This window comes from Melanerpes formicivorus, unplaced genomic scaffold, assembly GCF_026170545.1.
Source record: "Melanerpes formicivorus ecotype bairdi unplaced genomic scaffold, bMelFor1.0.p_v2 SCAF_133, whole genome shotgun sequence".
In the NCBI taxonomy this organism is placed as follows: Eukaryota; Metazoa; Chordata; class Aves; order Piciformes; family Picidae; genus Melanerpes; species Melanerpes formicivorus.
Window position 1 is genome coordinate 477,891 of NW_027142485.1, and position 26,665 is coordinate 504,555.

The following is a 26,665-nucleotide window of genomic DNA, read 5'->3' on the forward strand; positions in this document are numbered from 1 at the left end:
GGGGCTGGTGGTAGACTCCACAGTGAACTGAATCGGGGAGCGAAGAAGCGTAAAAGCCGTGCGACACCCCGGTCAAACCACCGGCTGAGTAAAACCCACTGCCGCTACATGCAGCCGGTGAAAGAGGCGGTACCGCGGGGCGGAGGAGTGGCGCTGACGTCACCCCGCCTGGTAACCGCGACACGGCGTGGGGGCGCCACGCGCGGCTATCGCGGGATTTAGCGACCTCCACCGTGGGCGGGGCGGGGGTGGTGTGCACCCGTGCTCGAACACGCCTGAGGCGCGGCGCGGCAGCGAGTGACGGGTCGCGTCTGTTTCTTTTCCGGGCCGTCGGCGACTCGGAGCATCCCCTTTCATTCTGGCAGGGGCGCGGATGGAGCCATCGTGCCCTGCCTGAGCGCTTCAGCGGGACCGGGAGCCGCTCCGCCGAGTCCGGGCGGGCAGGCGCAGCATGGGTAAGCGCGGCGGGGAAGGCTGCTGCGGCAGGAGGCGGCAAGACTAGCACCCTCTTCCCGCTCCTCTGGGGTCCCCTCCGCCACTCTTTGTCTGAGGCGGGGAGGGCGAGGATCTCGGGTGCCCGGGAAGCGCCTCTTTAGGACAGCCCGCGGAGTGCCCTGGGGAGGGAGCGCTGCCGGTACCTGGTTCCTCCGCAGAAGATGGGGGCCAGGAGAGGGTCCGGAGAAGCTGCTACGGCTGTCGGGGACAGGCGGGCGGGAGCTAGCGGCGGCAGGTGCCCGCAGGTGCTTGGGTAAACGCTGCCGCTGTGGCGGAACGAGGAGCGGCGGCGGGGCTGGGAGAGGCTGGGACCGCTCCTTTCTGCCCAGCCTGGCCCGAGGGACAGCGGAGGGGGCCCGAAGCGGGAGAAAGCGAGTGGCAGCTCCGGGGGTTGCGTGGTTTTTGGTGGGAAAGGGCTGTTTACAGCCGTATAGCGAACACTGATCCAGGGCTTATTGGAGGGAGCCTGGCTGGCGTGGCTCGGTGAAGGGTAAAGGTTTTCCTGATTAAATCCAGCCCTTTTGCCTTTTTTTCACTCAGCTTATTTCGAGCTGCGCTTTCACTCATTTCTCTGCCAAGGTATTGGCTCACAAACAGCAAGATGTGCAACGACTCGGAGTATTCTTACTTTCTTGGTGTGGCAATTCAGGTTTGCTCTTGAAACGATCATTTGTACTGCTATTTGATGTAGGAGCGCCTGCATAGGGAAGTATGAAAGAGTCACTCCAGAGCCCTCTTTCCTTACTGCATTCCTCCACAGATCCAAAAAGGTCTGTTGACCATTTTGTCTGTTACTTCCACTCCTAGGTATCCCTTGCAATGCTGTACTGTCTGGAGGGATATTCTCAAGACTGAGTGTGGCAGTGGTTGTCTGTTGTATGAAAAAGTGTGTGTCTGCTTATGCTGCTGTGTGCTGCCTTTGAGTGTGATTTGAGCTTTTTAAGTGAATTGATACCAGGGGTTTGGATAGCTTTGCCTCCTCCCCCACCTTGTGCATAAAAGTAGTGAGGAAGTGCATGGTGTGCAGACCAGACATGCAGTTATTGAAGTGAAGCATGTTCCTCCTGACTTGTGTTCCTCCTGCTTATAAGTGCTTTCAATATTTGCATCTTAGTCAAAGTTGTCATATGTGGTCAAAGGACGTTGAAAATGAAGTCTGAAAAAGATAAAATGAAATTGGTGTTTTAGTATCTGATAGAAACCAAACTCTAAGGAGCCAACCTTTTTGGTGCTGGTAGTGATTGTTCAGAATAGGTAAGAATTAGTGTTTCTTTCTGGGCTGCATTGTCTTACTTGCAAGTGAGAAATGTCTGTCCAGGTAGTTTTGGTGGCCTGTGATGGTAGTTCCTGCAGCATAAAGGTTTACTGTGCTAATTAAACATTTTGAACTCTGAATGTTTAATGTTGAAATGTGAAATACCAAAGAACTTAAATAAGGTAGATTCGAGTTATAAAAAATACTGATTTACAGTTAGGAATACTGTGTGAGACAGTTAATAAAGGACTGAGTCCAGGTAATGACTAATGATACTATATGGCATTGTTTTATGTATTTCCTCCCCACCACCCCATTTTGGTTGTGGTTGGTTTGTTTGTTTTTTAATTTAAGTGTGCCCTCTTTTTCTGCCTCTTCTGATTACAGTAGTGACCATGTTATTGTGGCAATGCCAGCGATGAGCAGTGTGAGCAATCTGGCAGTGCAGGCCTAGAGCCTGACATGGTGGTAGGCCATGCTCAGCATAAGTGCAGAGCCAGCTAGCAGTTTAGCAAAACAGTGCTGTGCCTGCAGCATGTAACTAAAACAGGGCACTGGTAGCTATAAACACAGAAAGTTATCTTGGAACAACAGGACATGCACCTGCATCAACAAACCTCGTTGTGTCATTAGTAGTTGGACCAATAATCTGTAACAGTGCAATGTGTGGTCACTCCTAGGGAACCAATGAAGCCATGCCAACAAGGCACTTCGAGTTTATATAAGTTGTAGAAGCTCCCTTGCTACGCACTTCTGCCTTTCCTTTCTCTTCTTCTTCTACACTTTACTGTGCTATACTCGCACCATAGGCCTGCAATACTGGAACAATAAAGGAACAATACTCAATCATAGTGGTCAGCCGTATTGATTCCAATCTCTGTCGCCCCCATATGTTATTGCTGTTATTGCTGCTCCTGAGGTGTGGACTGAATGGAGTGGGTGCATGCATTCCGTGTCAAGTATTGTTATTGCATGGGTTATTGTAACCATAACAAATTGTGTGCACGTGCAATTATAGAACTGCTTCCCCCAGAAGGCTGCTGAGCCTCTAAAAATGATTGCAGAATGATCCCAGTGCCTGGAAACTGGAACCTGGAAACTAAAGGCCAGTCAGCCTGACCTCAGTGCCAGGGAAAATTATGGAGCAGATTATCCTGGCGGCAATAACTGTGCACCTGAAGGATGGCCAAGGGCTCGGGTCCAGCCAACATGGATTTAGGAGGGGCAGGTCCTGCCTCTCCAACCTGATCTCCTTCTGTGATCACGTGACCCGTCTGGTGGATGTGGGGAGGCCTGTGGATGTGGTCTACCTGGACTTCAGCAAGGCCTTTGACACCGTCCCCCACAGCAAACTGCTGTCTAAGCTGTCAGCTCGTGGCTTGGTCCGCAACACTCTGTGCTGGGTTAGGAACTGGCTGGAGGGTCGAGCCCAGAGAGTGGTGGTGAATGGTGCCACATCCAGCTGGCGGCCAGTCACCAGTGGCATCCCCCAGGGATCAGTGCTGGGCCCCGTCCTCTTTAACATCTTCATTGATGATCTGGATGAAGGGGTTGAGTCAGTCATCAGCAAATTTGCAGATGACACCAAGTTAGGGGCAGATGTTAGTCAGTTAGAGGGTAGAAGGGTTCTGCAGAGGTACCTCGACCAACTGGACAGATGGGCAGAATCCAATGGAATGGCATTTAACAAGTCCAAGTGCCGGGTGCTGCACTTTGGCCACGGCAACCCCATGCAGAGCTATAGGCTGGGGTCAGAGTGGCTGGAGAGCTGCCAAACAGAGAGGGACCTGGGGGTGCTGATTGGCAGCCGCCTAAACATGAGCCAGCAGTGTGCCCAGGTGGCCAAGAAAGCCAATGGCATCCTGGCCTGCATTAGGAACAGTGTGGCCAGCAGGAGCAGGGAGGTCATTGTGCCTCTGTACTCTGCATTGGTTCGGCTGCACCTTGAGTACTGTGTCCAGTTCTGGGCTCCTCAGTTTAAGAAGGACATTGAGACACTTTGTGACCGTTTGAGGCTGTCCCCTTTAAGAAAGGGAATATTGTGGTTGGATGTTTGTAAACGAAAGACTGATCTAAACTAATTTCATTGGTAGATTGGGAGGAAGCACGGTATTGAGTGGATATTCCATATTCCTTACTATGCACCAGCTTCAGGGAAGATTGAATGCTACAACGGTTTGTTGAAGACCACTCTTAAAGCCATGGGGGGTGGATCTTTGAAAAACTGGGAAAAACATTTAGCACAAGCAACCTGGCTGGTAAATAGTAGAGGTTCAGTGAACCGAGCTGGACCTGCACATACAGATTTGCTACGGAAAGTAGAGGGTGATAGAGTTCCTGTTGTTAGAGAAAAGAATCTGTTAGGTAAAACTGTTTGCGTATTTTCACCCTCAGGAGAGGCTAAACCTGTCCGAGGGGTGGTTTCAGCTGAAGGTCCGGGTCACACTTATTGGGTAATGCAAGAGAATGGTGAAATTCAGTGTATTCCACAAAGAAATTTGACTTTAGCAGAAAGAGGTTAATTCGAAACTGTTGTATAGCTACATTGCGTCCAGAGGAAGAATCTATGAGGAATCTACGGTGCACGAACCCTGAGAACCCTGAGAGCCCTGAGTCAACTAAGAGACCCTGAGAATCCCTGTTTCCCTTTTCTTCGCTTCGTCGGCGAAGAAATGAACTGTTTTCCATTTTTCTCATTTTCTGATTTTCTTGTACTTTTGAATCATCTACATCTGAGCATAGCCGGAATGGACTATGAACTTTACTCACGAACTGTAAATGTTGTTTTGGATTGGATGGACAGTATGAACAGCCAATGAAATTGTTTAGAAGGAGTGGACTCTGACCGTTTGAGGCTGTCCCCTTTAAGAAAGGGAATATTGTGGTCGGATGTTTGTAAACGAAAGACGGATCTAAACGAATTTCATTGGTAGATTGGGAAGAAGCACCTTTTGAACTGGGAGTACAGCAGAGTATCCTGGGCATTCCTCCACTTTTCTGGTCAGTCTGTCTTCCCCCTCCTTCGGTGGCTTGCAGCTCGCAGCTTCTGGGCTTTTGGCCAGGCTTGACCTTGAAACTGATAAACTGCAAGGCCTGTATTAACCGCTTTCCAATTAACACATAACTGCTTTTAATTTTTTTCTCTTTTCTCTCTTTCTAACCCTCTCTGGGGAAAGGGGGAGAGAAGGGGGAGCAGAGGTGGGGAACCCCCTCAGCAGAGGGGGGAACTCTCATTTCTGTGCTACTTCGTTGTATATTTCTGTATATATTGTAAATACTGTAAATTCTGTATATAATTCCCTGCGTTTCCTTAAACGGCTTTGTAAATGTACAGCACCCCCTGCTTTGCTAATTCAGCTGTGAGTTTTTTTTTCCTCCACTTTCCGGGGGGAGGAGAAGGCCCGGCCTTTCCCTTCCAACCCTGCGACACACTTGAACGTGTTCAGAGAAGGGCAACAAGGCTGGTGAGAGGCTTTGAGCACAATCCCTATGAGGAGAGGCTGAGGGAGCTGGGATTGTTTAGCCTGGAGAAGAGGAGGCTCAGGGGTGACCTCATTGCCCTCTACAACTACCTGCAAGGTGGTTGTAGCCAGGAAGGGATTGGTCTCTTCTCCCAGGCAACCAGCACTAGAACAAGGGGACACAGTCTCAAGCTGTGCCAGGGGAAGTTTAGACTCGAGGTGAGGAGAAAGTTCTTCACCGAGCAAGTCGTTCGTCATTGGAATGGGCTACCCAGGGAGGTGGTAGAGTCACCATCCCTGGAGGTGTTCAAGAGGAGATTGGTCGTGGCACTTGGTGCCATGGTCTAGTCATGGGTCTGTGGTTACAGGTTGGACTTGATGATCCTCGAGGTCTCTTCCAACTTTGGCTATACTGTGATGCTGTGAATTAATGTTTTTGTTGTCTTGGGTTGATATCATGATATCTACATGGAGGTAGAGTTCCATATGTTGGTGCCTTGTAACATCTGTCCTGTCTACTTATGGCTCAATAACAAATGATTTTCCTAATTATAGTTGGGAAAAGATTTGGCTGATGCAATTTAACAAGAAGGTTGAGCTCGATTTGCTGCATCCTGACTATTTTGTATGCCTTCACAACTAAGAATGAAATATTCCAGCAGCAGTTGATGAATTGCCACAGTGGTACACTGAAATCTGCTGTCTTCAGTTAGTATCTTCTTAACTCTGTGCATTTTTTCCTCCTTTTTGTTTCTAGTAATGTGTACAAGTTTTCATTTGTGGTTCCCACAAGTTACATATGTAAACATATTTGCTCTACAGAAACTATTCAGTAAGTTCTTTGAACATTAAAGTTCTGTATAGCCTTTTGTGTTCTTAACCTTGATGTTGGCAGCAGAAAAAAGTCTAGGTTTTTGTAAGCTGACTGAATGCTTGTAACATTGTCTCAGGAACAGCGATAGATTTTTTTCAGTCTTCAGTGGTAGTAAAAGGACCAACTAAAACATTACTTCAGTGTTTCTGCTCTGATTTTAAAAAACCTAAGCAATCAACCCAACAAACCCACCCCAAAAAATATGCACCAAATACTCCCAATCAAATGGGATAGGATAGTTGAAGAGTCCTGCTCACATTTTTGCTAAGAAGTATGTAATGTGTGGTGTACAGCTGAACTTTATTCACAGTGAACTGCTGAAGAGGAAAAATTACTTAATCAGAAGTACAAGTTATTGCAACTTCTCTACTAGGGTACTTGAGCCTTAATGTTGACAGACCAACTGTATTTGTACTGGCAATACTGAGCAAAGTGCTTTCTTCCTTTCATTTTCTTTATTCTAGACAAAACTAAAAGGGAGGTTGAGGGAAAGTTGACCTCTGGAAGAGAGGTGCCTAAGCTACTGGGAAATCAAACTACAATAAGTAGGAAGAGCTGATGAATACAGAATTTGGGTTAAGGTAGAGGAGAAATAACTATGAAAGGTGATAGAGATTCTGTCAGCTCAGCTCTTGCTTCTTTTTTTTTTTCCCAGTACTGTAAAAGCTGATGCACTGAGAGTCCTGTCTGTGGGGCAGATGGGGAGGAAAAGGCTATGGAAAGCAGGTCTGTTGTGAAAATGTCTTTTTTTTTTAACTAAAAATCTGTAGGCTGGCAATTAGTAATTTATGGACTTGCTCAAATGTATTTGTAGTTTCATCAGACCTTTTTTTTTGTAGTTAGGGATGAACCATGACAGACTTACACAAAGAGGGACAAAGAGGAATGTGGCTCTTGCCTTCCACAACTACCTGTGGCAGTGAGAGTCCTCTGCATAAATGAGAGTGTGTGGGGGGAACGCATCCTTTCACAGAAGAGATCTCGAAGATCACCCAGTCCAACCTTTGACCAAGCACTGAAGGGTCAATACTAAACCATGTCCCTAAGCGCCAGGTCCTCACACTGCTTGACTCCACCACTGCCCTGGGCAGACTCTTCCAATCTTTGATAACCTTTTCAGTGAAGAAATATTTCCTAACATCCAGCCTAAACCTCCCCTGGTGCAGCTTGTAACCATTTCTGTTGCAAGAAGGGGCCGCTATACGACCAATGTGATCAGCGGAATCCAACTTTATTGAGCATCAGACACATCTTATATACAGTTTGCTATAATTATGCCCACTTGGCAACATATTATTGGTTACTCTCTAAAAGGTTACATCATTGTTTTCACAACTCTGTGGAATTCTTCTATCCGGCCTAATTGCTCTCTTTCCCAGATCTCGCCTCCTCCTTATCTTGCTTGCCTCCCTTCTCAGGGGCAGCTGGACTTCAGCATACCAAGCAATCAGCACTTTCTCACAGCTCCTACTCCACCACTATATTATCAACAGAGAATTCTTCAAGGCCTGAATTGCACAGGTGTTCCTGGGACCCATGTCCCCTCTTGCTCAAAACAAACCCCAACACATTTCCTCTAGCCCTGTTGCTTGCCATCAAGGAGAAGAGGCTGTCCCCTTCCTTGCTCCAACCTCCCTCCAGGTAGTTGTAAAGAGACTTTCCCTAAAACTGCTACTTGTTCAGCCTAACTCATTTGTATTTTTGAGAAATGTTGAATAATTTTTTGGTGGCTGCAGACTAAGAAGTCTCTCTTGTCTAGTATGTTTGTGTGCCAGTCATTCTGGGGGTTGGGCACCTGTACTAGAGGGTTATTTTAATTTTGATAGCACTTGAAGCACTTGAAGGCTCAGGGACAGGCTGTGCCAATGTGCCAGAAGATGAGCCGCCGGGGCAGACGGCCAGCCTGGATGGTTCATGAACTTTTAATGGAACTGAGGGAAAAAAAGAGGGTGTATCACCTTTGGAAGCGAGGGGAGGCAACCCACAGAATGTTTAAGGATGTTGCTAGGTCTTGTAGGAAGAGAATTAGGGAGGCAAAAGCACACTTGGAGCTTAAACTGGCCTCTACTTTGAAGGACAACAAAAAGTCCTTCTATAAATACATTAATAGTAAGAGGAAGGGGAAGGACAACCTCCACTCCTTGGTGGATACGGAGGGGAACATTGTAACCAAGGATAAGGAAAAGGCAGAGATACTTAACACCTTCTTTGCCTCAATTTTTACTAGAAGGGCAGAACGTCTTCCTGACAGCTGGCCTGCAGAGCTAGCAGAAGGAGCCAGGGAGCTGCACAGTTTCCCTATGTTCCATGAGGCGGTGGTTGGAACTCTCCTTAGCAGCTTGGATCCCCACAAGTCCATGGGACCAGATGGGATTCATCCTAGGGTGCTGAGAGAGCTGGCAGATGAGCTGGCCAAGCCACTCTCCATAATTTTCCAGCAGTCCTGGCTCACTGGCGAGGTCCCAGAGGACTGGAAGCTGGCCAACGTGGTGCCCATCCATAAGAAGGGCCGGTTGGATGAGCCAGGGAATTACAGGCCTGTCAGCCTGACCTCAGTGCCAGGCAAGATCATGGAACAGGTCATCCTGAGTGCAATAACACAACACTTAGAGGATGGCCAAGGGATCAGGCCTAGCCAGCATGGATTTAGGAAGGGCAGGTCCTGCCTGACCAACCTGATCTCCTTCTATGATCAGGTGACCCGCCTGGTGGATGTGGGGAGGCCTGTTGATGTAGTCTACCTGGACCTCAGCAAGGCCTTTGACACCGTCCCCCATAGCAAACTGCTGGCCAAGCTGTCAGCCCATGGCTTGGACGGGAGCACACTGCGATGGGTTAGGAACTGGCTGGAGGGCTGATCCCAGAGAGTGGTGGTGAATGGTGCCACATCCAGCTGGCGGCCAGTCAGTAGTGGTGTGCCCCAAGGATCAGTGCTGGGCCCTGTGCTCTTTAACATCTTTATTGATGATCTGGATGAGGGCATTGAGTCCATCATCAGTAAATTTGCTGACGACACCAAGCTGGGGGCAAGAGTTGATCTGCTGGAGGGTAGAGAGGCTCTGCAGAGAGACCTCGACAGGCTGGACAGATGGGCAGAATCCAACGGCATGAGATTTAACACATCCAAGTGCCGGGTTCTGCACATTGGCCACAACAACCCCATGCAGTGCTACAGGCTGGGGTCAGAGTGGCTGGAGAGCAGCCAGGCAGAGAGGGACCTGGGGGTGCTGGTTGATGGTAGGTTTAACATGAGCCTGCAGTGTGCCCAGGCAGCCAAGAGGGCCAATGGCATCCTGGCCTGCATCAAGAACAGTGTGGCCAGCAGGAGCAGGGAGGTCATTCTGCCCCTGTACACTGCACTGGTTAGGCCACACCTCGAGTACTGTGTCCAGTTCTGGGCCCCTCAGTTTAGGAAGGATGTTGACTTGCTGGAACGAGTCCAGAGAAGAGCAACAAAGTTGGTGAGGGGTTTGGAACACAAGCCCTATGAGGAGAGGCTGAGGGAGCTGGGGTTGCTCAGCCTGGAGAAGAGGAGAGTCAGGGGTGACCTTATCACTCTCTACAACTTCCTGAAGGGAGGTTGTAGACAGGCTGATGATGGTCTCTTCTCCCAGGCAGCCAGTACCAGAACAAGAGGACACAGTCTCAGGCTGCGCCAGGGGAGGTTCAGGTTGGATGTTAGGAAGAAGTTCTATACAGAAAGAGTGATTGTGCTATGGAATGGGTTGCCCGGGGAGGTGGTGGAGTCGCCGTCATTGAAGGTGTTCAGAAGGAGACTTGCTGGGGTGCTTGGTGCCATGGGTTAGCTGTTTGGGTGGGTTGGATTGGTTGATGGGTTGGACACGATGATCTTGAAGGTCTCTTCCAACCTGGTTTGGTTTATTCTAATAAAGGTTTATTTTGTCTTGTTGTGGAGATACTGCGATTGAGAGATGGAGACAAAGCTTGATGCAGGCAAAGTGTCTACTTTATTTTACAAAGTATGTTCTTTATATAGGGTAACATAATCAAAAGCAACTCGTGATTGGTAATTGAATGTGTCCATCCGACAGTTACAGATTCATGATTGGCTGCCGAGAAAATGCCAGGGAAGGCCCAGGCAGGTGTTAGACAAAAGGCAAACGATCAAGCATCTCTTATCTAAGTTTAGAGAAAAGATAAAGGACTCTTGCAATGTTTACCAGCTCTTATTCTCAGGTCGTTGTGTGGCTTCCTGAGTCACAATGGCCGTTGGTAATCAGCTAAAGGCTTTTTTTCTCTACACAGTTGCAGTTTGTTCCCAAGGTCTGTGGCCTACATTTCCTTCTATCAGCTGAGCATTGCTTGAGGTTCTACTCCCTAAATTCAGTGCATCATGGAGACTTGTTCAGGACTGTGTATGTGTTATTTAAGACTTAATTCCATGCAGGGGCGTAATTATATTTGCTGTCTTGGTTTCTTTTGTTTTTCTAACAGTTCTTAGAGGTCTTTCAGCTAGGTAGGATCTTCCCTTTGAAGTTTCTTCATAATAAATGGCTGCCTTCACTCTCTCTGCTTGTGTTAGGGGTTTTTTGTCCCTTAGTGGGGTTTTGTTGACTAAACACAGGAAATGCATGGTCAGGCATGCTGTACTTATGGGGGCAAAGCAAGGTGGCTGCCCAGTCTATCTTGCTCTGGCTGTCATAGCTATGCTCTTCCCATCCACTTTCTTTCCTTGGAGATGCTGTCATATGTGACTTCTACTCTGCTATTTCTTTAACCTGGTTTCATAAAAATTATTTGTTAGGAAAGAGCAGCAACGAACGTGCTTAGAGTGACTTAGGTCATCTTGACAAAAGTAGGTAGGTCAACCAGGTGAAATTTGTTGCTATTGGGTCTGGGACATAGCAATTTCTAGCAGTTAGTCCAAACTGTGATTACTGCTTGGGTACTTAGATGTGTCTCTGGTCCACTACAGGGTTTACCCTTTCTGTTCCTTTTGAAGTGGTGGTGGGTTTTTTTCATTGTTTGATTTATTTTTTAATGACTTTCTATATTTTGCAATATATTTACATTATGTTCAGTTTTTCCTTCCCTGACACCTTTCTTTCCTCCAAACATTTCTGTTTCTTTTCTAATCTGAATTGTGAATTTGCTAACAACCTAATGTGTACCCCACTCCCTGCAAAGGTAATGCCTGTACCCTTGCTGTTGTTCATTTTCATGGGTGTGAAGTGATTTGAAATAGTTCTATGTAACTTGGTTGCTGTGATGGTGCAAGTGTAACCCTGCTTGTGCATCACCCTCAGTTGTCCTGCCACGTTGGCTGTTGGCAGAACTAAAATACTAAAACTACCTGATCAATCACCTCTCTTCTATAGTGATCCTTTCCTATGCTAAATAAAAGCATACTAAAGATTTAATTTCAATGCTGGCTTTGCTTTGAGCAGGCTGTTTGCCTTCGTAGCCTCTAGGTTCCTTTCCCCCTAAATTATTCTGTATTTTTTAGAGTAAACCAATTCATTTGAATAATGTTGTGATGCCAGTGCAGCTATTTGCTTTCTCTGGCTAATGCCAGCAGCTATTTTTGGATGGGATTATGTTTTATTGCTCTAGCAATAGACATATTGATATGAAATGGTGCTTTTTTCAGAAATCTCGAATGAAGATAATGAAGCATTATAGGCACTTTTTGAGCAGTGTGTCTTCATTTCCGGGAAAACTTAAGACCTGCCACTGCCAGAGTCCTAAATGAGACTGAAGGAGGAGTCACAGTACGTGTCTGTATTAAATCTTTCCACTTTTGGGGTGATGTGCACTGGAGAGAATATAGCATGAGGTCATTTAGAATCTTAAGCTAACTTTTTCTTAAAGGAATATATATTGTGACCGTTTGAGGCTGTGCCTTTAAGAAAGGGGCACTGTGGCTGAATGTTTTATAAACAAAGGACAGGTCTAAACGAATTTCATTGGTAGATTGGTAGAATGCAACTTTAAGTTTTGAGTACAACTGAGACTTTTGTCAGTTCACTCTCCCCTCCCTTTCCAGCTTGTCTGCTTCTAGGCTCTCTGCCAGACTGACCTTGGACTGATAAGCGTGAGGCCTGCAAACCTACTAACATTTTGATTTAATTTATAATTGCTTTTAATTAACAACTGCTCCTTTCCTCTCTTTCTAACCCTCTCTGGGGAAAAAGGTGAGAGAAGGGGGTACAGGGGGGGAACCCTCCTCCAGAAGGGGGGGAGGGGAATTTCGTTCCTCTATTACTTTGCTGTATATTTCTGTGTATATATTGTAAATACTGTAAATTGTGTATATATACTCTGCATTCCCTAAAACTGCTTGTAAATACAGCATTCCTTTGCTCCTCCGGCTGTGGCTAGCTGTGGTCATATTTTTTTCCTTCACTTTGTCGGGGGGAGAAGGCTGGGCCTTCCTCTCAAACCCACAACATTTTTTTCTTGGCGCCCAACGTGGGGCTTGAGGATAATTAGCTTGATTTATTGCTTGCTCGAGCCAGACTAGCAAACATGAAGGTGTTTTGGATTTTGGAGCGTATGTTTTTCTCAATTTTGGGGGTTCTGGTCTAGAAGTATTGTCTGGGCCTCCTTGTCGATCACCTAGGTAAATATTTGATGCACAAAATTTATTTGTGGTTTATGTACAGGGTGAGGCTCCTGTATGGACGCTGTATGGATTTTTTCTGGCCAGTGAGGTACAGGAATGTGACCTCTAGCACTCTCCCGATTGAGATAAAGGAGTTCAAGATCCCAGTAGGGGAAAGAGTAACTTTAAGTGATGGCTGGGATCCAAAGGTGATTTATTTGATGTGTGTAATCCTGCTGCTGGTGATAACTAATGTGTATCTGCTGTTTTCCTTGCGCCGGGAGAAAAAGGTGTCCAGAGCGTGTTTTATTATTAAACATAGATCAAAAAAGAAGCGGCATTCCTCTGGGTCAGCCCCAGAGACGTCCAGTGATGAGGAGAATGGAGAATCTGTGTCAGTTAAAGAGAAAGCTAAAAAGTCTACTGGAAAAGCTGCTTTGAACAGTTTTGTCGCTGATTCAGGCAAGCTGCCAGGGGCGGCGGCAACTGCCAACATGGCGGCTCCCCCTCCTTCTTCTCCTTTGGCCATTAACGAGGCAAGGTCATTTCCACCCACTCTCTTGGTGGGGCCGGAATCCACTCCCACAGCAGCTGATTTGTCTCAAAACCTGTCAGCTTCTGTTAAGGTGGCTGTAAATTCAAACACAGCTCCAATTCAGCAAGTAGCAGTTTTAAAGACTAGAAGTGGAAAGACCAAAGAGGATCCAGGAGCTAATGGAGGAGAAGAGCAGGAGACTGATCTTGGTGAGGGACCCTCTACTAGAAAAGATCCTGCTGAGGAGGAAGAGAAGGTTTGTTTTAAAGATCTAGTTGAATTATTGAGATCAACACCAGAAAGAGATGCAGCTAGGACATCAGCTAAGGGTGGTTCTCAGCTTAAAGGGATCCTTAGGAGAGTGACAGCAGGATTATGGGGACAACATGTTCAGTAAGATGTGGTAGATGGAGAGGAAGATGACCTTTCCGGGTGTCATTCGCCTCGCGAAGAGATTAGAAATGACCGTAAAGATTACACCAGAGCAGATAAGGAGCCAGTTCTAACTTGGCTTAGTAGATGTTATGATACAGGTGCTCCAACTCTAATAGTTGGAAACAAGTCAGCAGCTCAGCTAGGAAATCTCTCGAAGGATAATGGAATAGATAGACATCTAGCCAAGATTCTCGGTAAGGATAATCTGTGGGTATGCCTTTTGTTTGCAGTTGCCCTGAGATACCCTTCCCAAGAGGATCTTCTATGGAACCCTAAACCCTGGACTACCATAGATGAGGGAATTAAGCGCTTGAGAGAATTTGCTGTTAGAGAGATACTCTATGGTGAACATGAAACTATGAATCCTGATGATATTCCTGTGGGAACAGGTCTTGCTAAAAAGCTCATCAAGCTTGCTCCTTCTAATTATGCAAACATTCTGGCAAGCAGAATCGTGTCAAGAAATTATGGTGGAGCTCCTCCTACGGTTGGCCAATTCAGTGATCAAATGAGACAATTGGAGGATAGCATGACACGTGTTTCTTTGGTTTCAGCCATTGAAACTCTGTCTGGTGAAATAAAGAATTGCATGAAAGAGCTGAAAGATGAATTTAAAAACACCATATCCCAATTGGCACAAAGAGATAATTCCAATTCTTCCTCCAGGTGGATAGAAGTTTCATCTGTGAGGAATATACATCCTCCAAGGAGGTCATTCCAAAAAAGATCAAATCAAAACAGACCACCAAGGTAGAGGCAAACGCTGGATGGTTGGAAACTTATCCAGTTCCACATGCAACTGAAGGCAACACCATTCTCGGTCTGGAAGGACAAATCCTGTGGAGACACGGAACTCCAGAGAGGATTGAGTCAGACAATGGAACTCATTTCAAGAACAACCTTGTAAAGAGCTGGGCAAAAGAGCACGGTATTGAGTGGATATTCCACATTCCCTACTATGCACCAGCTTCAGGGAAGATTGAACGCTACAACGGTTTGTTGAAGACCACTTTTAAAGCCATGGAGGGTGGATCTTTGAAAAATTGGGAAAAACATTTAGCACAAACAACCTGGCTGCTAAATAGTAGAGGTTCAGTGAACCGAGCTGAACCTGCACATTCAGATCTGCTACAGAAAGTAGAAGGTGATAGAGTTCCTGTTGTTAGGGAAAAGAATCTGCTAGGTAAAACTGTTTGGGTATTTTCTCCCTCAGGAGAGGCTAAACCTGTCCGAGGGGTGGTTTCAGCTGAAGGTCCGGGTCACACTTATTGGGTAATGCAAGAGAATGGTGAAATTCAGTGTATTCCACAAAGAAATTTAACTTTAGCAGAAAGAGTTTAATTTCCAACTGTTGTACAGCTACATTGCGTCCAAAGGAAGAATCTACGAGGAATCTACGGTGCACGAACCCTGCGAACCCTGAGAGCCCCGAGTCAACTAAGAGACCCTGGGAATTCCTCTTTCCCTTTTCTTTACTTCGTTGGCGAGGAAATAAACTGTTTTCCATTTTTCTCATTTCCTGATTTTCTTGGCCTTTTGAATCATCTACATCTGAGTATAGCCGGAATGGACTATGAACTTTGCTTACGGATTGTAAATATTGTCTTGGATTGGATGGACAGTATGAACAGCCAATGAAATTGTTTAGAAGGGGTGGACTGTGATAGGATGGGACCTTAAAGATCACCTCGTCGCAAGCTCCTGCCTTGGGCAGGGATGACACCTACTAGACTAGGTTGCTCAAGGCCCCAGACAACCTGGATTTGAACACTTCCAGTTTTGCAGCATTCACAACTTCTCTGGTCAACCTATTGCAGTACCTCACCACCCTTATGGAGAAGAATTTCTTCCTTATATCTAATCTCATTCTAGGTTCTTCCAGTCTGAAGCCATTACCCCTAGTCCTATCACTACATGCCTTTGTAAAAAGTTCCCTTCCCAACTGTCATTTAGGCCTCCTTCAAATACTGGAGGGCTGCTATAGGGTGTTCTCAGGGCCTTGTCTTCTCCAGGCTGACTGACCCAAACTATCAAGTGCAGGACCTTGCAGCTGACTCTGTTGAACTTCATGAGGGACCTGTCAAAGTCCCTCTGGATGGCACGCCTTCCCTCCAGCATGTCCACCATGTGGCCCAGCTTAGTGTTGTCAGCAAATTTGCTGAGAGTGCCTTGATCCCATTCTCCATGTCACAGACAAAGATGTTAAACAGCACTGGTCCCAGTAGTGACCCCTGAAGAACACCACTTGTCTCAGACATTGAGCCATTGAATATCACTTTTTTATATTGCCTATACCATGCTCAAGATATTAAGCAATATTTTTAGTGGAATAAATTAGAATCTAATATGTTGAATTATTGAAAAATGAACCATTTCCCTTTAATGTGAGAGTTTTGGACAGTGCTTACTTGTGATGTTCCCTGAGAGTTTTGCAGTTGGAGCTCTGCTGAGTTCTGGGGAAGGCAGTGAGGATCTATCTGCTTATGTGTCTTAGTGCTGAAGATCTTTATAACTCAAAATGAATTTTATCACCTTCATTGTTTCAACCAAAGTATTGAATTATCTAAATGGCTTAAGCTCATGAGAGTTTTGGGATTAACCAGTACTAGGTAAACTTTTTTTTTTTTTTTTCCCCCCTTCTGCTTCCACAGCAGCTGAGTCTTGGCTGCTGTGAATAGTTTTGTAGATCGGAGATTAATGACTTTTACTATAGTTTCAAAGAAGGCAGCATTGCCAGAGTTCCTGGAAACTTGCCTGATATACCATTTAAAGAGTACTCTTAAAGTATCTCTGCCTCTTAGATAGAATTACTAAGGGGTCAGTCTTAGTCAGATGGTTTTGACTGTATATGTAGTTTGGCCTTTTAAGATGGAGCTGAAATAAAGTCTTACCCTTCACTTTCCTCAGCCTAGTGAATGTTGTCTTCCTCTCTTGCTTGTATGAGCTGAATCTTCCAAAACTTCTCTCTCTTTGTGGACTGGCTTTCAGCCAGACTGGCTCTCCAGAAACTGAGATTAAGGTCATGGCTGCAAAAAGAGTGACTGGAAGCAGGAGAACAATGCTACTTAAAGTGGTGTGCCCAGCACATTTACAAAAGCTGTTGTCAAGCTGTGCCTGATAGAAATTGTCTTCTAGTTTTATCTCTTTAGTTGTGGATCTACTGAAAACATACCAGTTTACTGTAATTTTGTAGAGTTACTTTTTATTTTTTCATTCCATTCTGCATTGTTTCTTCCTGGTTGGACTTGATGATCTTAAAGGTCTTTTCCAACTGAAATGATTCTGATTAAATTTTTAGGAAAAATACAAAAGCAGAACATTAAGCAAACTTGTCAGAATGTTTCAAGTTGTGTCCATTCTGCCTCAAGGTGGCTGCAAGAAGTCTCTGTCTTTGGTGCTTGAAGAAATGAAATTGCTAGTTTCACTCTAGCAAAGGAGAATCAGATCATTTAACTCTGAACTTTAGTTATGAAAGGATTTGTTTTAAAGCTGCTTTGCATATAATCTCTCTCCTCCTGGAGTCATCCTGTGGGGGCAGTTTCACACTGCTTCTGCAGAGATAAGTTTAGGGTGCTGTGAAAGAAGGCCAGAGCTTTGCAATGCCTTTTTCTTTTTTCCTTTTTTTTTTTTTTTTTCCGACAAGCTTACTGTGACTCTAGTGGTTGTAAGGCTGTGCTGTGAAGAAGAGGAGAAGACTAAATGGGGATCCTATCAATGCTTATCAATATCTAAAGGGCAAGCCAAACTCTACAGTGGCCAGTGACAGGAGGCAACAGGCACAAACTGGAACCCAGGAGGTTCCACCTTGTGGTGGGTTTGGAAGGGTAAGGCCAAGAAGCCTCCTCCCTTCCCCCTTGTAAGGTAAAGGGAAAGAAACTTGAAGGGAAAGGAAAAAAAAACTCACAAGCTGAATTAGCAAAGCAGTGGAGCTATATTTACAAAGCAATGTAGAGTATGCAGGGGAATATTTACAAATTTACAATATCTACAATATATACAAAGATATACAACAGAGTAACACAGAAATGAGAGTAACCCCCTCGGCGGAGAGGGGGTTCCCCACCTCCTCTTTCCCCTCTCTCCCCCCTTTCCCCAGATTAGGTTAGAAGAGAGAGAGAGCGAAAGAAAGAAGTTAAAAGCAGTTTTGTGTTAATTGGAAAAGCAGTTAATACAGGCCTTCTATCTCATCTTCAAGGCCGAGGCCTTGGCAGAAAGCCCAGCACAGAGACAGAGCTGCTGCACGAAGAAAAGGCGGAAGCAAGACTGACAGAGAAGTGCTGGAAAGGTCCAGTTCACTCCCAGTTCCGAAGGTGCTTCCTCCCACTCTCCCAATGAAATTAGTTTAGATTATTCCTTCCGTTTGCCAACTTCCGTCCACCATATTCCCTTTCTTAAGGGGGCAACGTCAACCGGCCACAGTCCACCCCTTCTAAACAATTTCATTGGCTGTTCATACTGTCCATCCAATCCAAAACGATATTTACAGTTCGTGAGCAAAGTTCATAGTCCATTCCGGCTATGCTCAGATGTAGATGATTCAAAAGTCCAAGAAAATCAGGAAATGAGAAAAATGGAAAACAGTTCATTTTTTCACTGATGAAGCGAAGAAAAGGGAAGCAGGGAATCTCAGGGTCTCTTAGTTGACTCAGGGATCTCAGGGTTCGTGCACCGTAGATTCCTCGTTGATTCTTCCTTTGGACGCGATGTAGCTGTACAACAGTTTGAAATTAACCTCTTTCAGCTAAAGTTAAATTTCTTTGCGGAATACACTGAATTTCACCATTCTCTTGCATTACCCAATAAGTGTGACCCAGACCTTCAGCTGAAACCACCCCTCGGACAGGTTTAGCCTCTCCTGAGGGAGAAAATACCCAAACAGTTTTACCTAACAGATTCTTTTCTCTAACAACAGGAACTCTATCACCTTCTACTTTCCGTAGCAAATCTGAATGTGCAGGTCCAGCTCGGTTCACTGAGCCTCTACTATTTACCAGCCAGGTTGCTTGTGCTAAATGTTTTTCCCAATTTTTCAAAGATCCACCCCCCATGGCTTTAAGAGTGGTCTTCAACAAACCGTTGTAGCGTTCAATCTTCCCTGAAGCTGGTGCATAGTAGGGAATGTGGAATATCCACTCAATACCGTGCTCTTTTGCCCAGCTCTTTACAAGGTTGTTCTTGAAATGAGTTCCGTTGTCTGACTCAATCCTCTCTGGAGTTCCATGTCTCCACAGGATCTGTCTCTCCAGACCGAGAATGGTGTTGCGTGCAGTTGCATGTGGAACTGGATAAGTTTGCAACCATCCAGTGTTTGCCTCTACCATAGTAAGCACGTATTGCTTACTAGAACGAGAACGTGGTAGAGTGATGTAGTCAATCTGCCAAGCTTCACCATACTTGTACTTGGACCATCTGTCACCATACCACAAGGGCTTATGTCGTTTTGCCTGCTTAATAGCAGCACAAATGTCACAGTCATGGATGACTTGTGTGATAGCATCCATGGAAATGTCTATGGATCTGTCACGAGCCCATTGGTATGTTGCATCTCTGCCTTGATGTCCTGACGAATCGTGAGCCCACCGAGCTAAGAATATCTCACCTCGGTGTTTCCAGTCGAGATCAAGATTAGAGTCCATGTCTACTTGAGAAACTCTTGCAGCTAGATCTGCCTGATGGTTGTGTTGCTGTTCCTCAGTAGCTTTGCTCTTAGGAATGTGAGCATCGATGTGTCTCACTTTCACTGGAATTCTCTCGATTCGATCAGCAATGTCCTGCCACAGGTTGGCTGCCCAAATGGGTTTTCCTTTCCTCTGCCAACCACTCTTCTTCCAGTTCTTTAGCCAACCCCATAGAGCATTGGCTACCATCCATGAGTCGGTGTAGAGATAAAGCTTTGGCCATCTCTCGCGTTCAGCTACGTCAAGAGCTAGCTGGACAGCTTTTACCTCTGCGAACTGACTGGATTCTCCTTCTCCGTCTTTCGCCTCTGCAACTCGGCGTGTTGGACTCCACACTGCAGCCTTCCACCTTCTCTTGTTTCCAACAAGACAACAGGAACCGTCTGTGAACAAAGCATATTTCTTTTCATCATCAGAAAGGTCATTGTAAGGAGGAGCTTCCTCAGCACAAGTCACTTTCTCCTCTGGAGGTTTAGCACAGTTGATGCCTTCAGGCCAACTTGAGATCACCTCCACTAGACCAGGTCTTTCAAGATTTCCCATTCGAGCTCTCTGTGTTATCAGAGCCATCCACTTAGACCAGGTTGAGTCTGTGGCATGATGTGGTGTGGAACCTTTGCCTTTGAACATCCAATTCAAAACTGGTAATCTGGGAGCTAGAAGAAGTTGTGATTCAGTTCCAATCACTTCAGAAGATGCTTTCACTCCTTCATAGGCAGCTAAAATTTCTTTCTCTGTTGGAGTATAATTAGCCTCTGAACCTCTGTAACCTCGACTCCAAAAACCAAGAGGTCGTCCACGTGTCTCACCTGGAGCTTTTTGCCACAAGCACCAGGTTGGACCATTGTCACTTGCAGCCGTGTACAAAATGTTCTTAATGTCTGGACCATCTCGGACAGGTCCCAGACCCATTGCTTGAATTACCTCTTGCTTTATCTGGTCAAAGGCTGATTGTTGTTCAGGTCCCCAGTGGAAATGGTTTCTCTTTCAAGTCACATCATACAGAGGTTTCACAATCTGACTGTATCCAGGGATGTGCAGTCTCCAAAATCCCACTATCCCCATGAAACGTAGGGTCTCTTGCGTGTTTGTGGGACTCGCCATGGTAGAGACTCTATTTACCACATCCACTGGAATGTGTCGGCGTCCATCCTGCCACCGCACTCCCAGAAATTGAATCTCTGTGGTAGGTCCTTTCACCTTGTCTCGTTTGATGGCAAAACCTGCATTCAGAAGAATGTCAATGATTTTGTTACCTTTCTCGATGACTTCCTCAGCAGTTTTACCCCAGACGATGATGTCATCGATGAACTGGATGTGTTCTGGAGCACCGCCTTTCTCCAGAGCATCGTGGATCACTGCATGACAGATGCTTGAGCTGTGGATCCAGCCCATTGGCAGTCTGTTGAAAGTGTACTGGATTCCTCTCCAGGTGAAAGCAAACTGAGGCCTGCATTCCTCTGCTATGGGAATAGAGAAAAATGCATTAGCAATGTCTATGGTAGCATACCATTTGGCCTCTTTGGATTCCAGCTCATACTGCAGTTCCATCATGTCTGGTACTGCTGCACTCATAGGTGGTGTCACTTCGTTTAGGGCTCGGTAGTCTACCGTCAGACGCCAGTCTCCATTCTGCTTCCGCACAGGCCACACTGGACTGTTGAAAGGTGAATGAGTTTTGCTGACGACTTTCTGACTCTCCAACTGACGAATCAGATTCTGAATGGGCAACAAAGAGTCACGGTTGGTTCTGTATTGTCTGTGATGCACAGTCTGAGAAGCAACCGGCAATTTAATGTCCTGTATCTTATGTTGTCCCACAACTGCAGATTCATCAGAAAGTTCAGGTCTGGCAGACAGCTTCAATTTTTGTCCATCAATTTCTATAGAAGCTACTCCAAAAGCCCATTTGTAACCTCTAGGGTCTTTGAAACGCCCTTCTCTCAGAAAATCAATTCCTCAGGCGGAATCTTAAAACCCTTTATCTCAATTGGGAGAGTGGTGGAGGTAACATTCCTGTATCTCACTGGCCATAATAAATTAATACATTTTCCATACCATAATTTAACTTTATACATAACCCACATATAAATTGTCCGCACCAAATATTTACCCAGGCAATCCAAAGTCAAACCCAAACAATATCTGTAAATCAGAGCCCCAAAAATTGAAAAGAATAATCGCTCCACAAACCACAATACCTTCATGTTTGCTAATTCAGCTAGAAAACACTAAATCAATCAAGTAATAAATTAAACTAATTATCTGCCGCACGTTGGGTACGCCAATAAAAAAAAATGTGGTGGGTTTGGAAGGGTAAGGCCAAGAAGCCTCCTCCCTTCCCCCTTGTAAGGTAAAGGGAAAGAAACTTGAAGGGAAAGGAAAAAAAAACTCACAAGCTGAATTAGCAAAGCAGTGGAGCTATATTTACAAAGCAATGTAGAGTATGCAGGGGAATATTTACAATATCTACAATATATACAAAGATATACAACAGAGTAACACAGAAATGAGAGTAACCCCCTCGGCGGAGAGGGGGTTCCCCACCTCCTCTTTCCCCTCTCTCCCCCCTTTCCCCAGATTAGGTTAGAAGAGAGAGAGAGCGAAAGAAAGAAGTTAAAAGCAGTTTTGTGTTAATTGGAAAAGCAGTTAATACAGGCCTTCTATCTCATCTTCAAGGCCGAGGCCTTGGCAGAAAGCCCAGCACAGAGACAGAGCTGCTGCACGAAGAAAAGGCGGAAGCAAGACTGACAGAGAAGTGCTGGAAAGGTCCAGTTCACTCCCAGTTCCGAAGGTGCTTCCTCCCACTCTCCCAATGAAATTAGTTTAGATTATTCCTTCCGTTTGCCAACTTCCGTCCACCATATTCCCTTTCTTAAGGGGGCAACGTCAACCGGCCACACACCTGAACATGAGGAAACTTATTTTTCCTTTTGGAGTTGATGGAGCACTGGGACAGGCTGCCCAGAGAGGTTCTGGGGTCTCTTTGTGGAGATACTCAAAACTTGCTTGATCCTATGCAACATACTCTTAGGTGACCCTGCTTTAGTAGAGGGTTTGGACTAGATGATCTGCAGAGGTCCTGTCCAATCCACAGCATTCTGTGTGAGCTGGCAAGTTGGCTACTGTGGAGCAAACTCTCATGCTAGGTTTGTGATCATGCTGGCAAGGTGAATGGCCTTGAACTGCATAGTCACTAGCTCTTCTGCAAGAGAGTAGATGTGACTGTATTTCAAGAGATGGAGAACAGAGAGCATTTCTCCTTTTCATTTTAGCCTGCAATTTCTCTGTGCTAGATCAAGGTAGAAATTTCTGAATTTTTATTGTGAGTGGCTATATTAATTGCACTTTCTAGGTGTCCATGATCTAGCAAATTGATTATTTCACATCTTTCTTGTTCTGGATCTTTAACATCCTCCCTCAGCCAAGTGTCCTTTTTGAACTGTTCCTCTAACTTACATTCTTTTAAAAAATGTTTTAATAATACCTTTAAAGAGAAAATCTTTACACATAGACACAACACATAAAAATGTACCTTTGTCCTTCTGTGTCATGATTTTCTGCAGTTGGGCTGGACTTCAATGTTTCTATCACTTAATGCTTATATTAAGTTGATCTTTAGTGTTGTCATAAGTCAGTGAATGCAAGATTAACTAGAATACGCTTGCCTAAAACTTAAGGTAAATTATGCTGCTGTTAGCACCATCTGGATGTTTCTTTCAGGGAAGTGATTGACTTCCCTTGGCAATTTGCTCTAGTAGTGCTGGATCTGTCATATATTGATATGGTCAATCACCTGGATCATCCCCCATTCAGTGCATTCTTTAATCTTCCCTTGTGGCAGGTTTAGTAATTGTGTGTCCTTTAGATGATCTAGTTCAAGACACTGGCCAGAGCTGAGTCCCAACTGGAAGAGAATCAGCTGACTTATTTGGCAGCAAATTAAACTGACACACCCTGCAGCATCAAAACTGTGAGACCAACAGAAAGGAAGAGACAGAAGGATGGGAATGAGTAGGGAAAGTATGTGCAGGGTAGTTCCTTTATCCTCAAGTTGTTGGAATCACCCTAAGAAACTCTGTAAATTACTTGGGCAACTGTTCCTGAAAAGCAGAGCCTATGTGTTTGGTTCCTAAGTGGCCAAGTGAAGAATATGCCTTTGTTCAGAATTTTTAGTGCAGGACTGCACAAATTTACCTAGATTTGCAAGCTGCCTGGGAGAGTCAGTAGAGTTTCAGAGGACTGAAGAATGGGCCATGGGCTGTTTGAAAGCTTATTGTTCCAAACAACACTTCTTTTGGTGTTCACCTTAGTGTTGTTCTGTAGTCAGGTAAAAGGAGATGCAGTTTTTGAAATCAGGGCAGTGGAAGTGCTGAGGGGAATAAGGCTTTGTAGACACAAGGACAAAAGCAAATACATTAATCCCATATTATCATGGGTATGGTAGATAAGGAGACAGCAAGTATTTCAGAGAAGTGCAGACAGCAGAATAGAGACCTTTTATTAAGCATGAATTATAAACTGTGCTGTTTTGCTCTTGAAAATCGACTAGAATGCTTTGTTTGCCTGACTCAGACTGAACGTGGTACTGAAAATATACCTTGTCCTTCAGCACAGGAAAGGAGATCTTATAGTTTCATAGTTTCATTAAGGGTTGGAAGGGACCACAAGGATCATCTAGCTCCAACCCCCCTGCCATGGGCAGGGACACCCCACACTAGATCAGGCTGGACAGAGCCTCATCCAGCCTGCTCTTAAACACCCCCAGGGACGGGGCCTCGACCACCTCCCTGGACAACCCATTCCAGGGTCTCACCACTCTCATGGTGAAGAACCTCCTCCTCACATCTAGCCTGAATCTCCCCACCTCCAGCTTCATTCCATTCCCCCTAGTCCTATCACTACCTGAGATCTAGAGAAGTCCTTCCCCAGCCTTCCTGTAGGCCCCCTTCAGATACTGGAAGGCCACAATTAGGTCACCTCAGAGCCTTCTCTTCTGCAGACTGAACAGCCCCAACTCCTTCAGTCTGTCCTCATAGGAGAGGTGCTCCAGCCCTCTGATCATCCTTGTGGCCCTTCTCTGGACACGTTCCAGCACCTCCACATCCCTCTTGTAATAGGGGCTCCAGAACTGGACACAGTACTCCAGGTGGGGTCTCACCAGGGCTGAGTAGAGGGGGAGGATCACCTCCCTCGACCTGCTAGCCACACTTCTCCTGATGCAGCCCAGGATCTGATTGGCTTTGCAGGCTGCAAGTGCACATTGAGAGCTCATGTTGAGCTTTTTGTCCACCAGCACCCCTAAGTCTCTCTCCTCAGGGCTACTTTCCAGCCAGTCACTGCCCAGCCTGTATTTGTGCCTGGGATTGCCTCGACCCAGATGCAGGACCCTGCACTTGCTCTTATTGAACTTCATGAGGTTGGCTTGTGCCCACCTCTCCAGCCTGTCAAGGTCCCTCTGGATGGCCTCCCTTCCCTCCAGCGTGTCTGCTGCACCACACAGCTTGGTGTCATCAGCAAACTTGCTGAGGGTGCACTCAATGCCACTGTCCATGTCCCCCACAAAGATGTTGAATAAGACAGGTCCCAGGACTGATCCCTGAGGGACTCCGCTTGTCACTGGCCTCCACTGGGACATGGAGCCATGGACAGCCACTCTTTGGGTGCGGCCATCAAGCCAGTTCCTTATCCATCTAGTGGTCCACCCATCAAACCCATGTGTCACCAGTTTGGAGACCAGGATGTGGTGCGGGACAGTGTCGAAGGCTTTGCTCAGGTCCAGGTAAATGACATCAGTTGCTCGCCCCTCATCTATTAATTTTGTCACCTGCTCATAGAAGGCCACCAGGTTGGTCAGGCAGGATTTGCCCTTGGCAAAACCATGCTGACTGTTCCCAATCACCTCTTCACTATTCTTTTGAGCGAGTAGTGACTCCAGGAGGATCTGCTCCATGATCTTTCCAGGCACAGAGGTGAGACTGACTGGCCCGTAGTTCCCTGGTTCCTCCTTCTTACCCTTTTTGAAGATGGGGGCAATGTTTCCCCTTTTCCAGTCTGTGGGGACTTCCCCAGACTGCCATGACTTTTGAAATATAATAGAGAGGGGTTTAGCAACCTCATCTGCCAGTTCTCTCAGCACCCGTGGGTGTATCCCGTCGGGTCCCATGGACTTGAACACTTTCAGGTGATCATGATCACGAACCTGATCTGCACTTACAATGGGCAGTTCTTCCTCCCCGTCCCTGGCTTTGACTTCCATAACATCAGGAGTGTGGCTAGAGGCCCTTGCAGTGAAGACTGAGGTAAAGAAGTTATTAAGTACCTCAGCCTTTTCCTCATCACATGTGACCATGTCACCATTTTCCTTTCTGAGGGGGCCCACACCTTCCCTAGTCTTCTTCTTCCCATTAATATACCTGTAGAAGTTCTTAGTGTTCCCTTTAATCTCCCTGGCTAGATTCAACTCAAACTCTGCTTTGGCTTTCCTAACCAGGACTCTTGCTGCTCAGGCAGCTTCCTTATATTCCCCCTGTTCTACCTGTCCTTCTCTCCACTTCCTGTAGAGTTTCCTTTTAAGTAATAGTGTGTCCAGTAGCTCCTTGCCCATCCAGGCAGGCCTCCTAGCATTCTTACCTGCTTTTCTCTTTGTTGGTATACAGAGCTCCTGGACACAGAGGAGGTGGTCCTTGAATACTGACCAGCTGTCCTGGGTCCCTCTTCCCTCCAGGGCTTTGTCCCACGACACTTTGGCTAGCAGATCCCTGAAGCGATCAAAATCTGCACGCCTAAAGTCTAGGGTCGTGAGCTTGGAATACTTCCTCCTGATTGCCCTGAGGATATTAAATTCAACTGCTTCATGGTCACTGCAGCCAAGGCCGTCTCTGAGCCTCACATTGCTTACCAGCCCTTCCCTGTTGATGAGAACAAGGTCCAGCATAGCACCGTTTCTTGTTGGTTCCTCTACCATTTGGAGGAGGAAGTTGTCTTCTATGCAGTCCAGGAACATCCTGGATTGCTGGTGCCTTGCTGTGTTGTCTCTCCAGCAGATGTCCGGGTGGTTGAAATCACCCATGAGGACCAGGGCTTGTGACCTGGAAGCTGCTTCTATTTGCCTATGGAGGGCCTCATCTGCTTGGATCTGCTGGTCAGGTGGCCTGTAGGAGACCCCCACATTAATATCTCCTTCCCCTGTCCTGCCTTTAATTTTAACCCATACACTCTCAACTAGCTCATCATCCCTCCCCAGGTGGAGCTCCACTGATTCCAACTGGCTATTGACATAGAGGGCAACACCTCCTCCTCTCCTTCCCTGCCTATCCTTCCTAAAGAGTTTATACCCATCTATCCCTACATTCCAGTCATGGGAT

The 26,665-nt window shown here is 46.0% G+C and overlaps 1 protein-coding gene across 4 annotated transcripts in view; it reads left to right on the top strand.

The window, feature by feature from the left end:
• The first annotated feature begins 309 nt into the window (after positions 1 to 309).
• CD2AP (CD2 associated protein) overlaps positions 310 to 26,665 on the top strand; it is a 154,560-nt gene continuing 128,204 nt past the window's right edge. Inside the window, exon 1 of one of the 4 annotated variants that reach the window (XM_068168145.1) lies at positions 310 to 455. In XM_068168145.1, coding sequence (XP_068024246.1) covers positions 452 to 455 — 4 coding nt within the window. In that variant the 5' untranslated portion in view covers positions 310 to 451. Of the gene's footprint in view, positions 456 to 6,609; positions 6,812 to 11,799; positions 11,818 to 26,665 lie in introns of those variants that run through there. The other 3 variants (XM_068168147.1, XM_068168144.1, XM_068168146.1) reach the window with 3 other exon arrangements.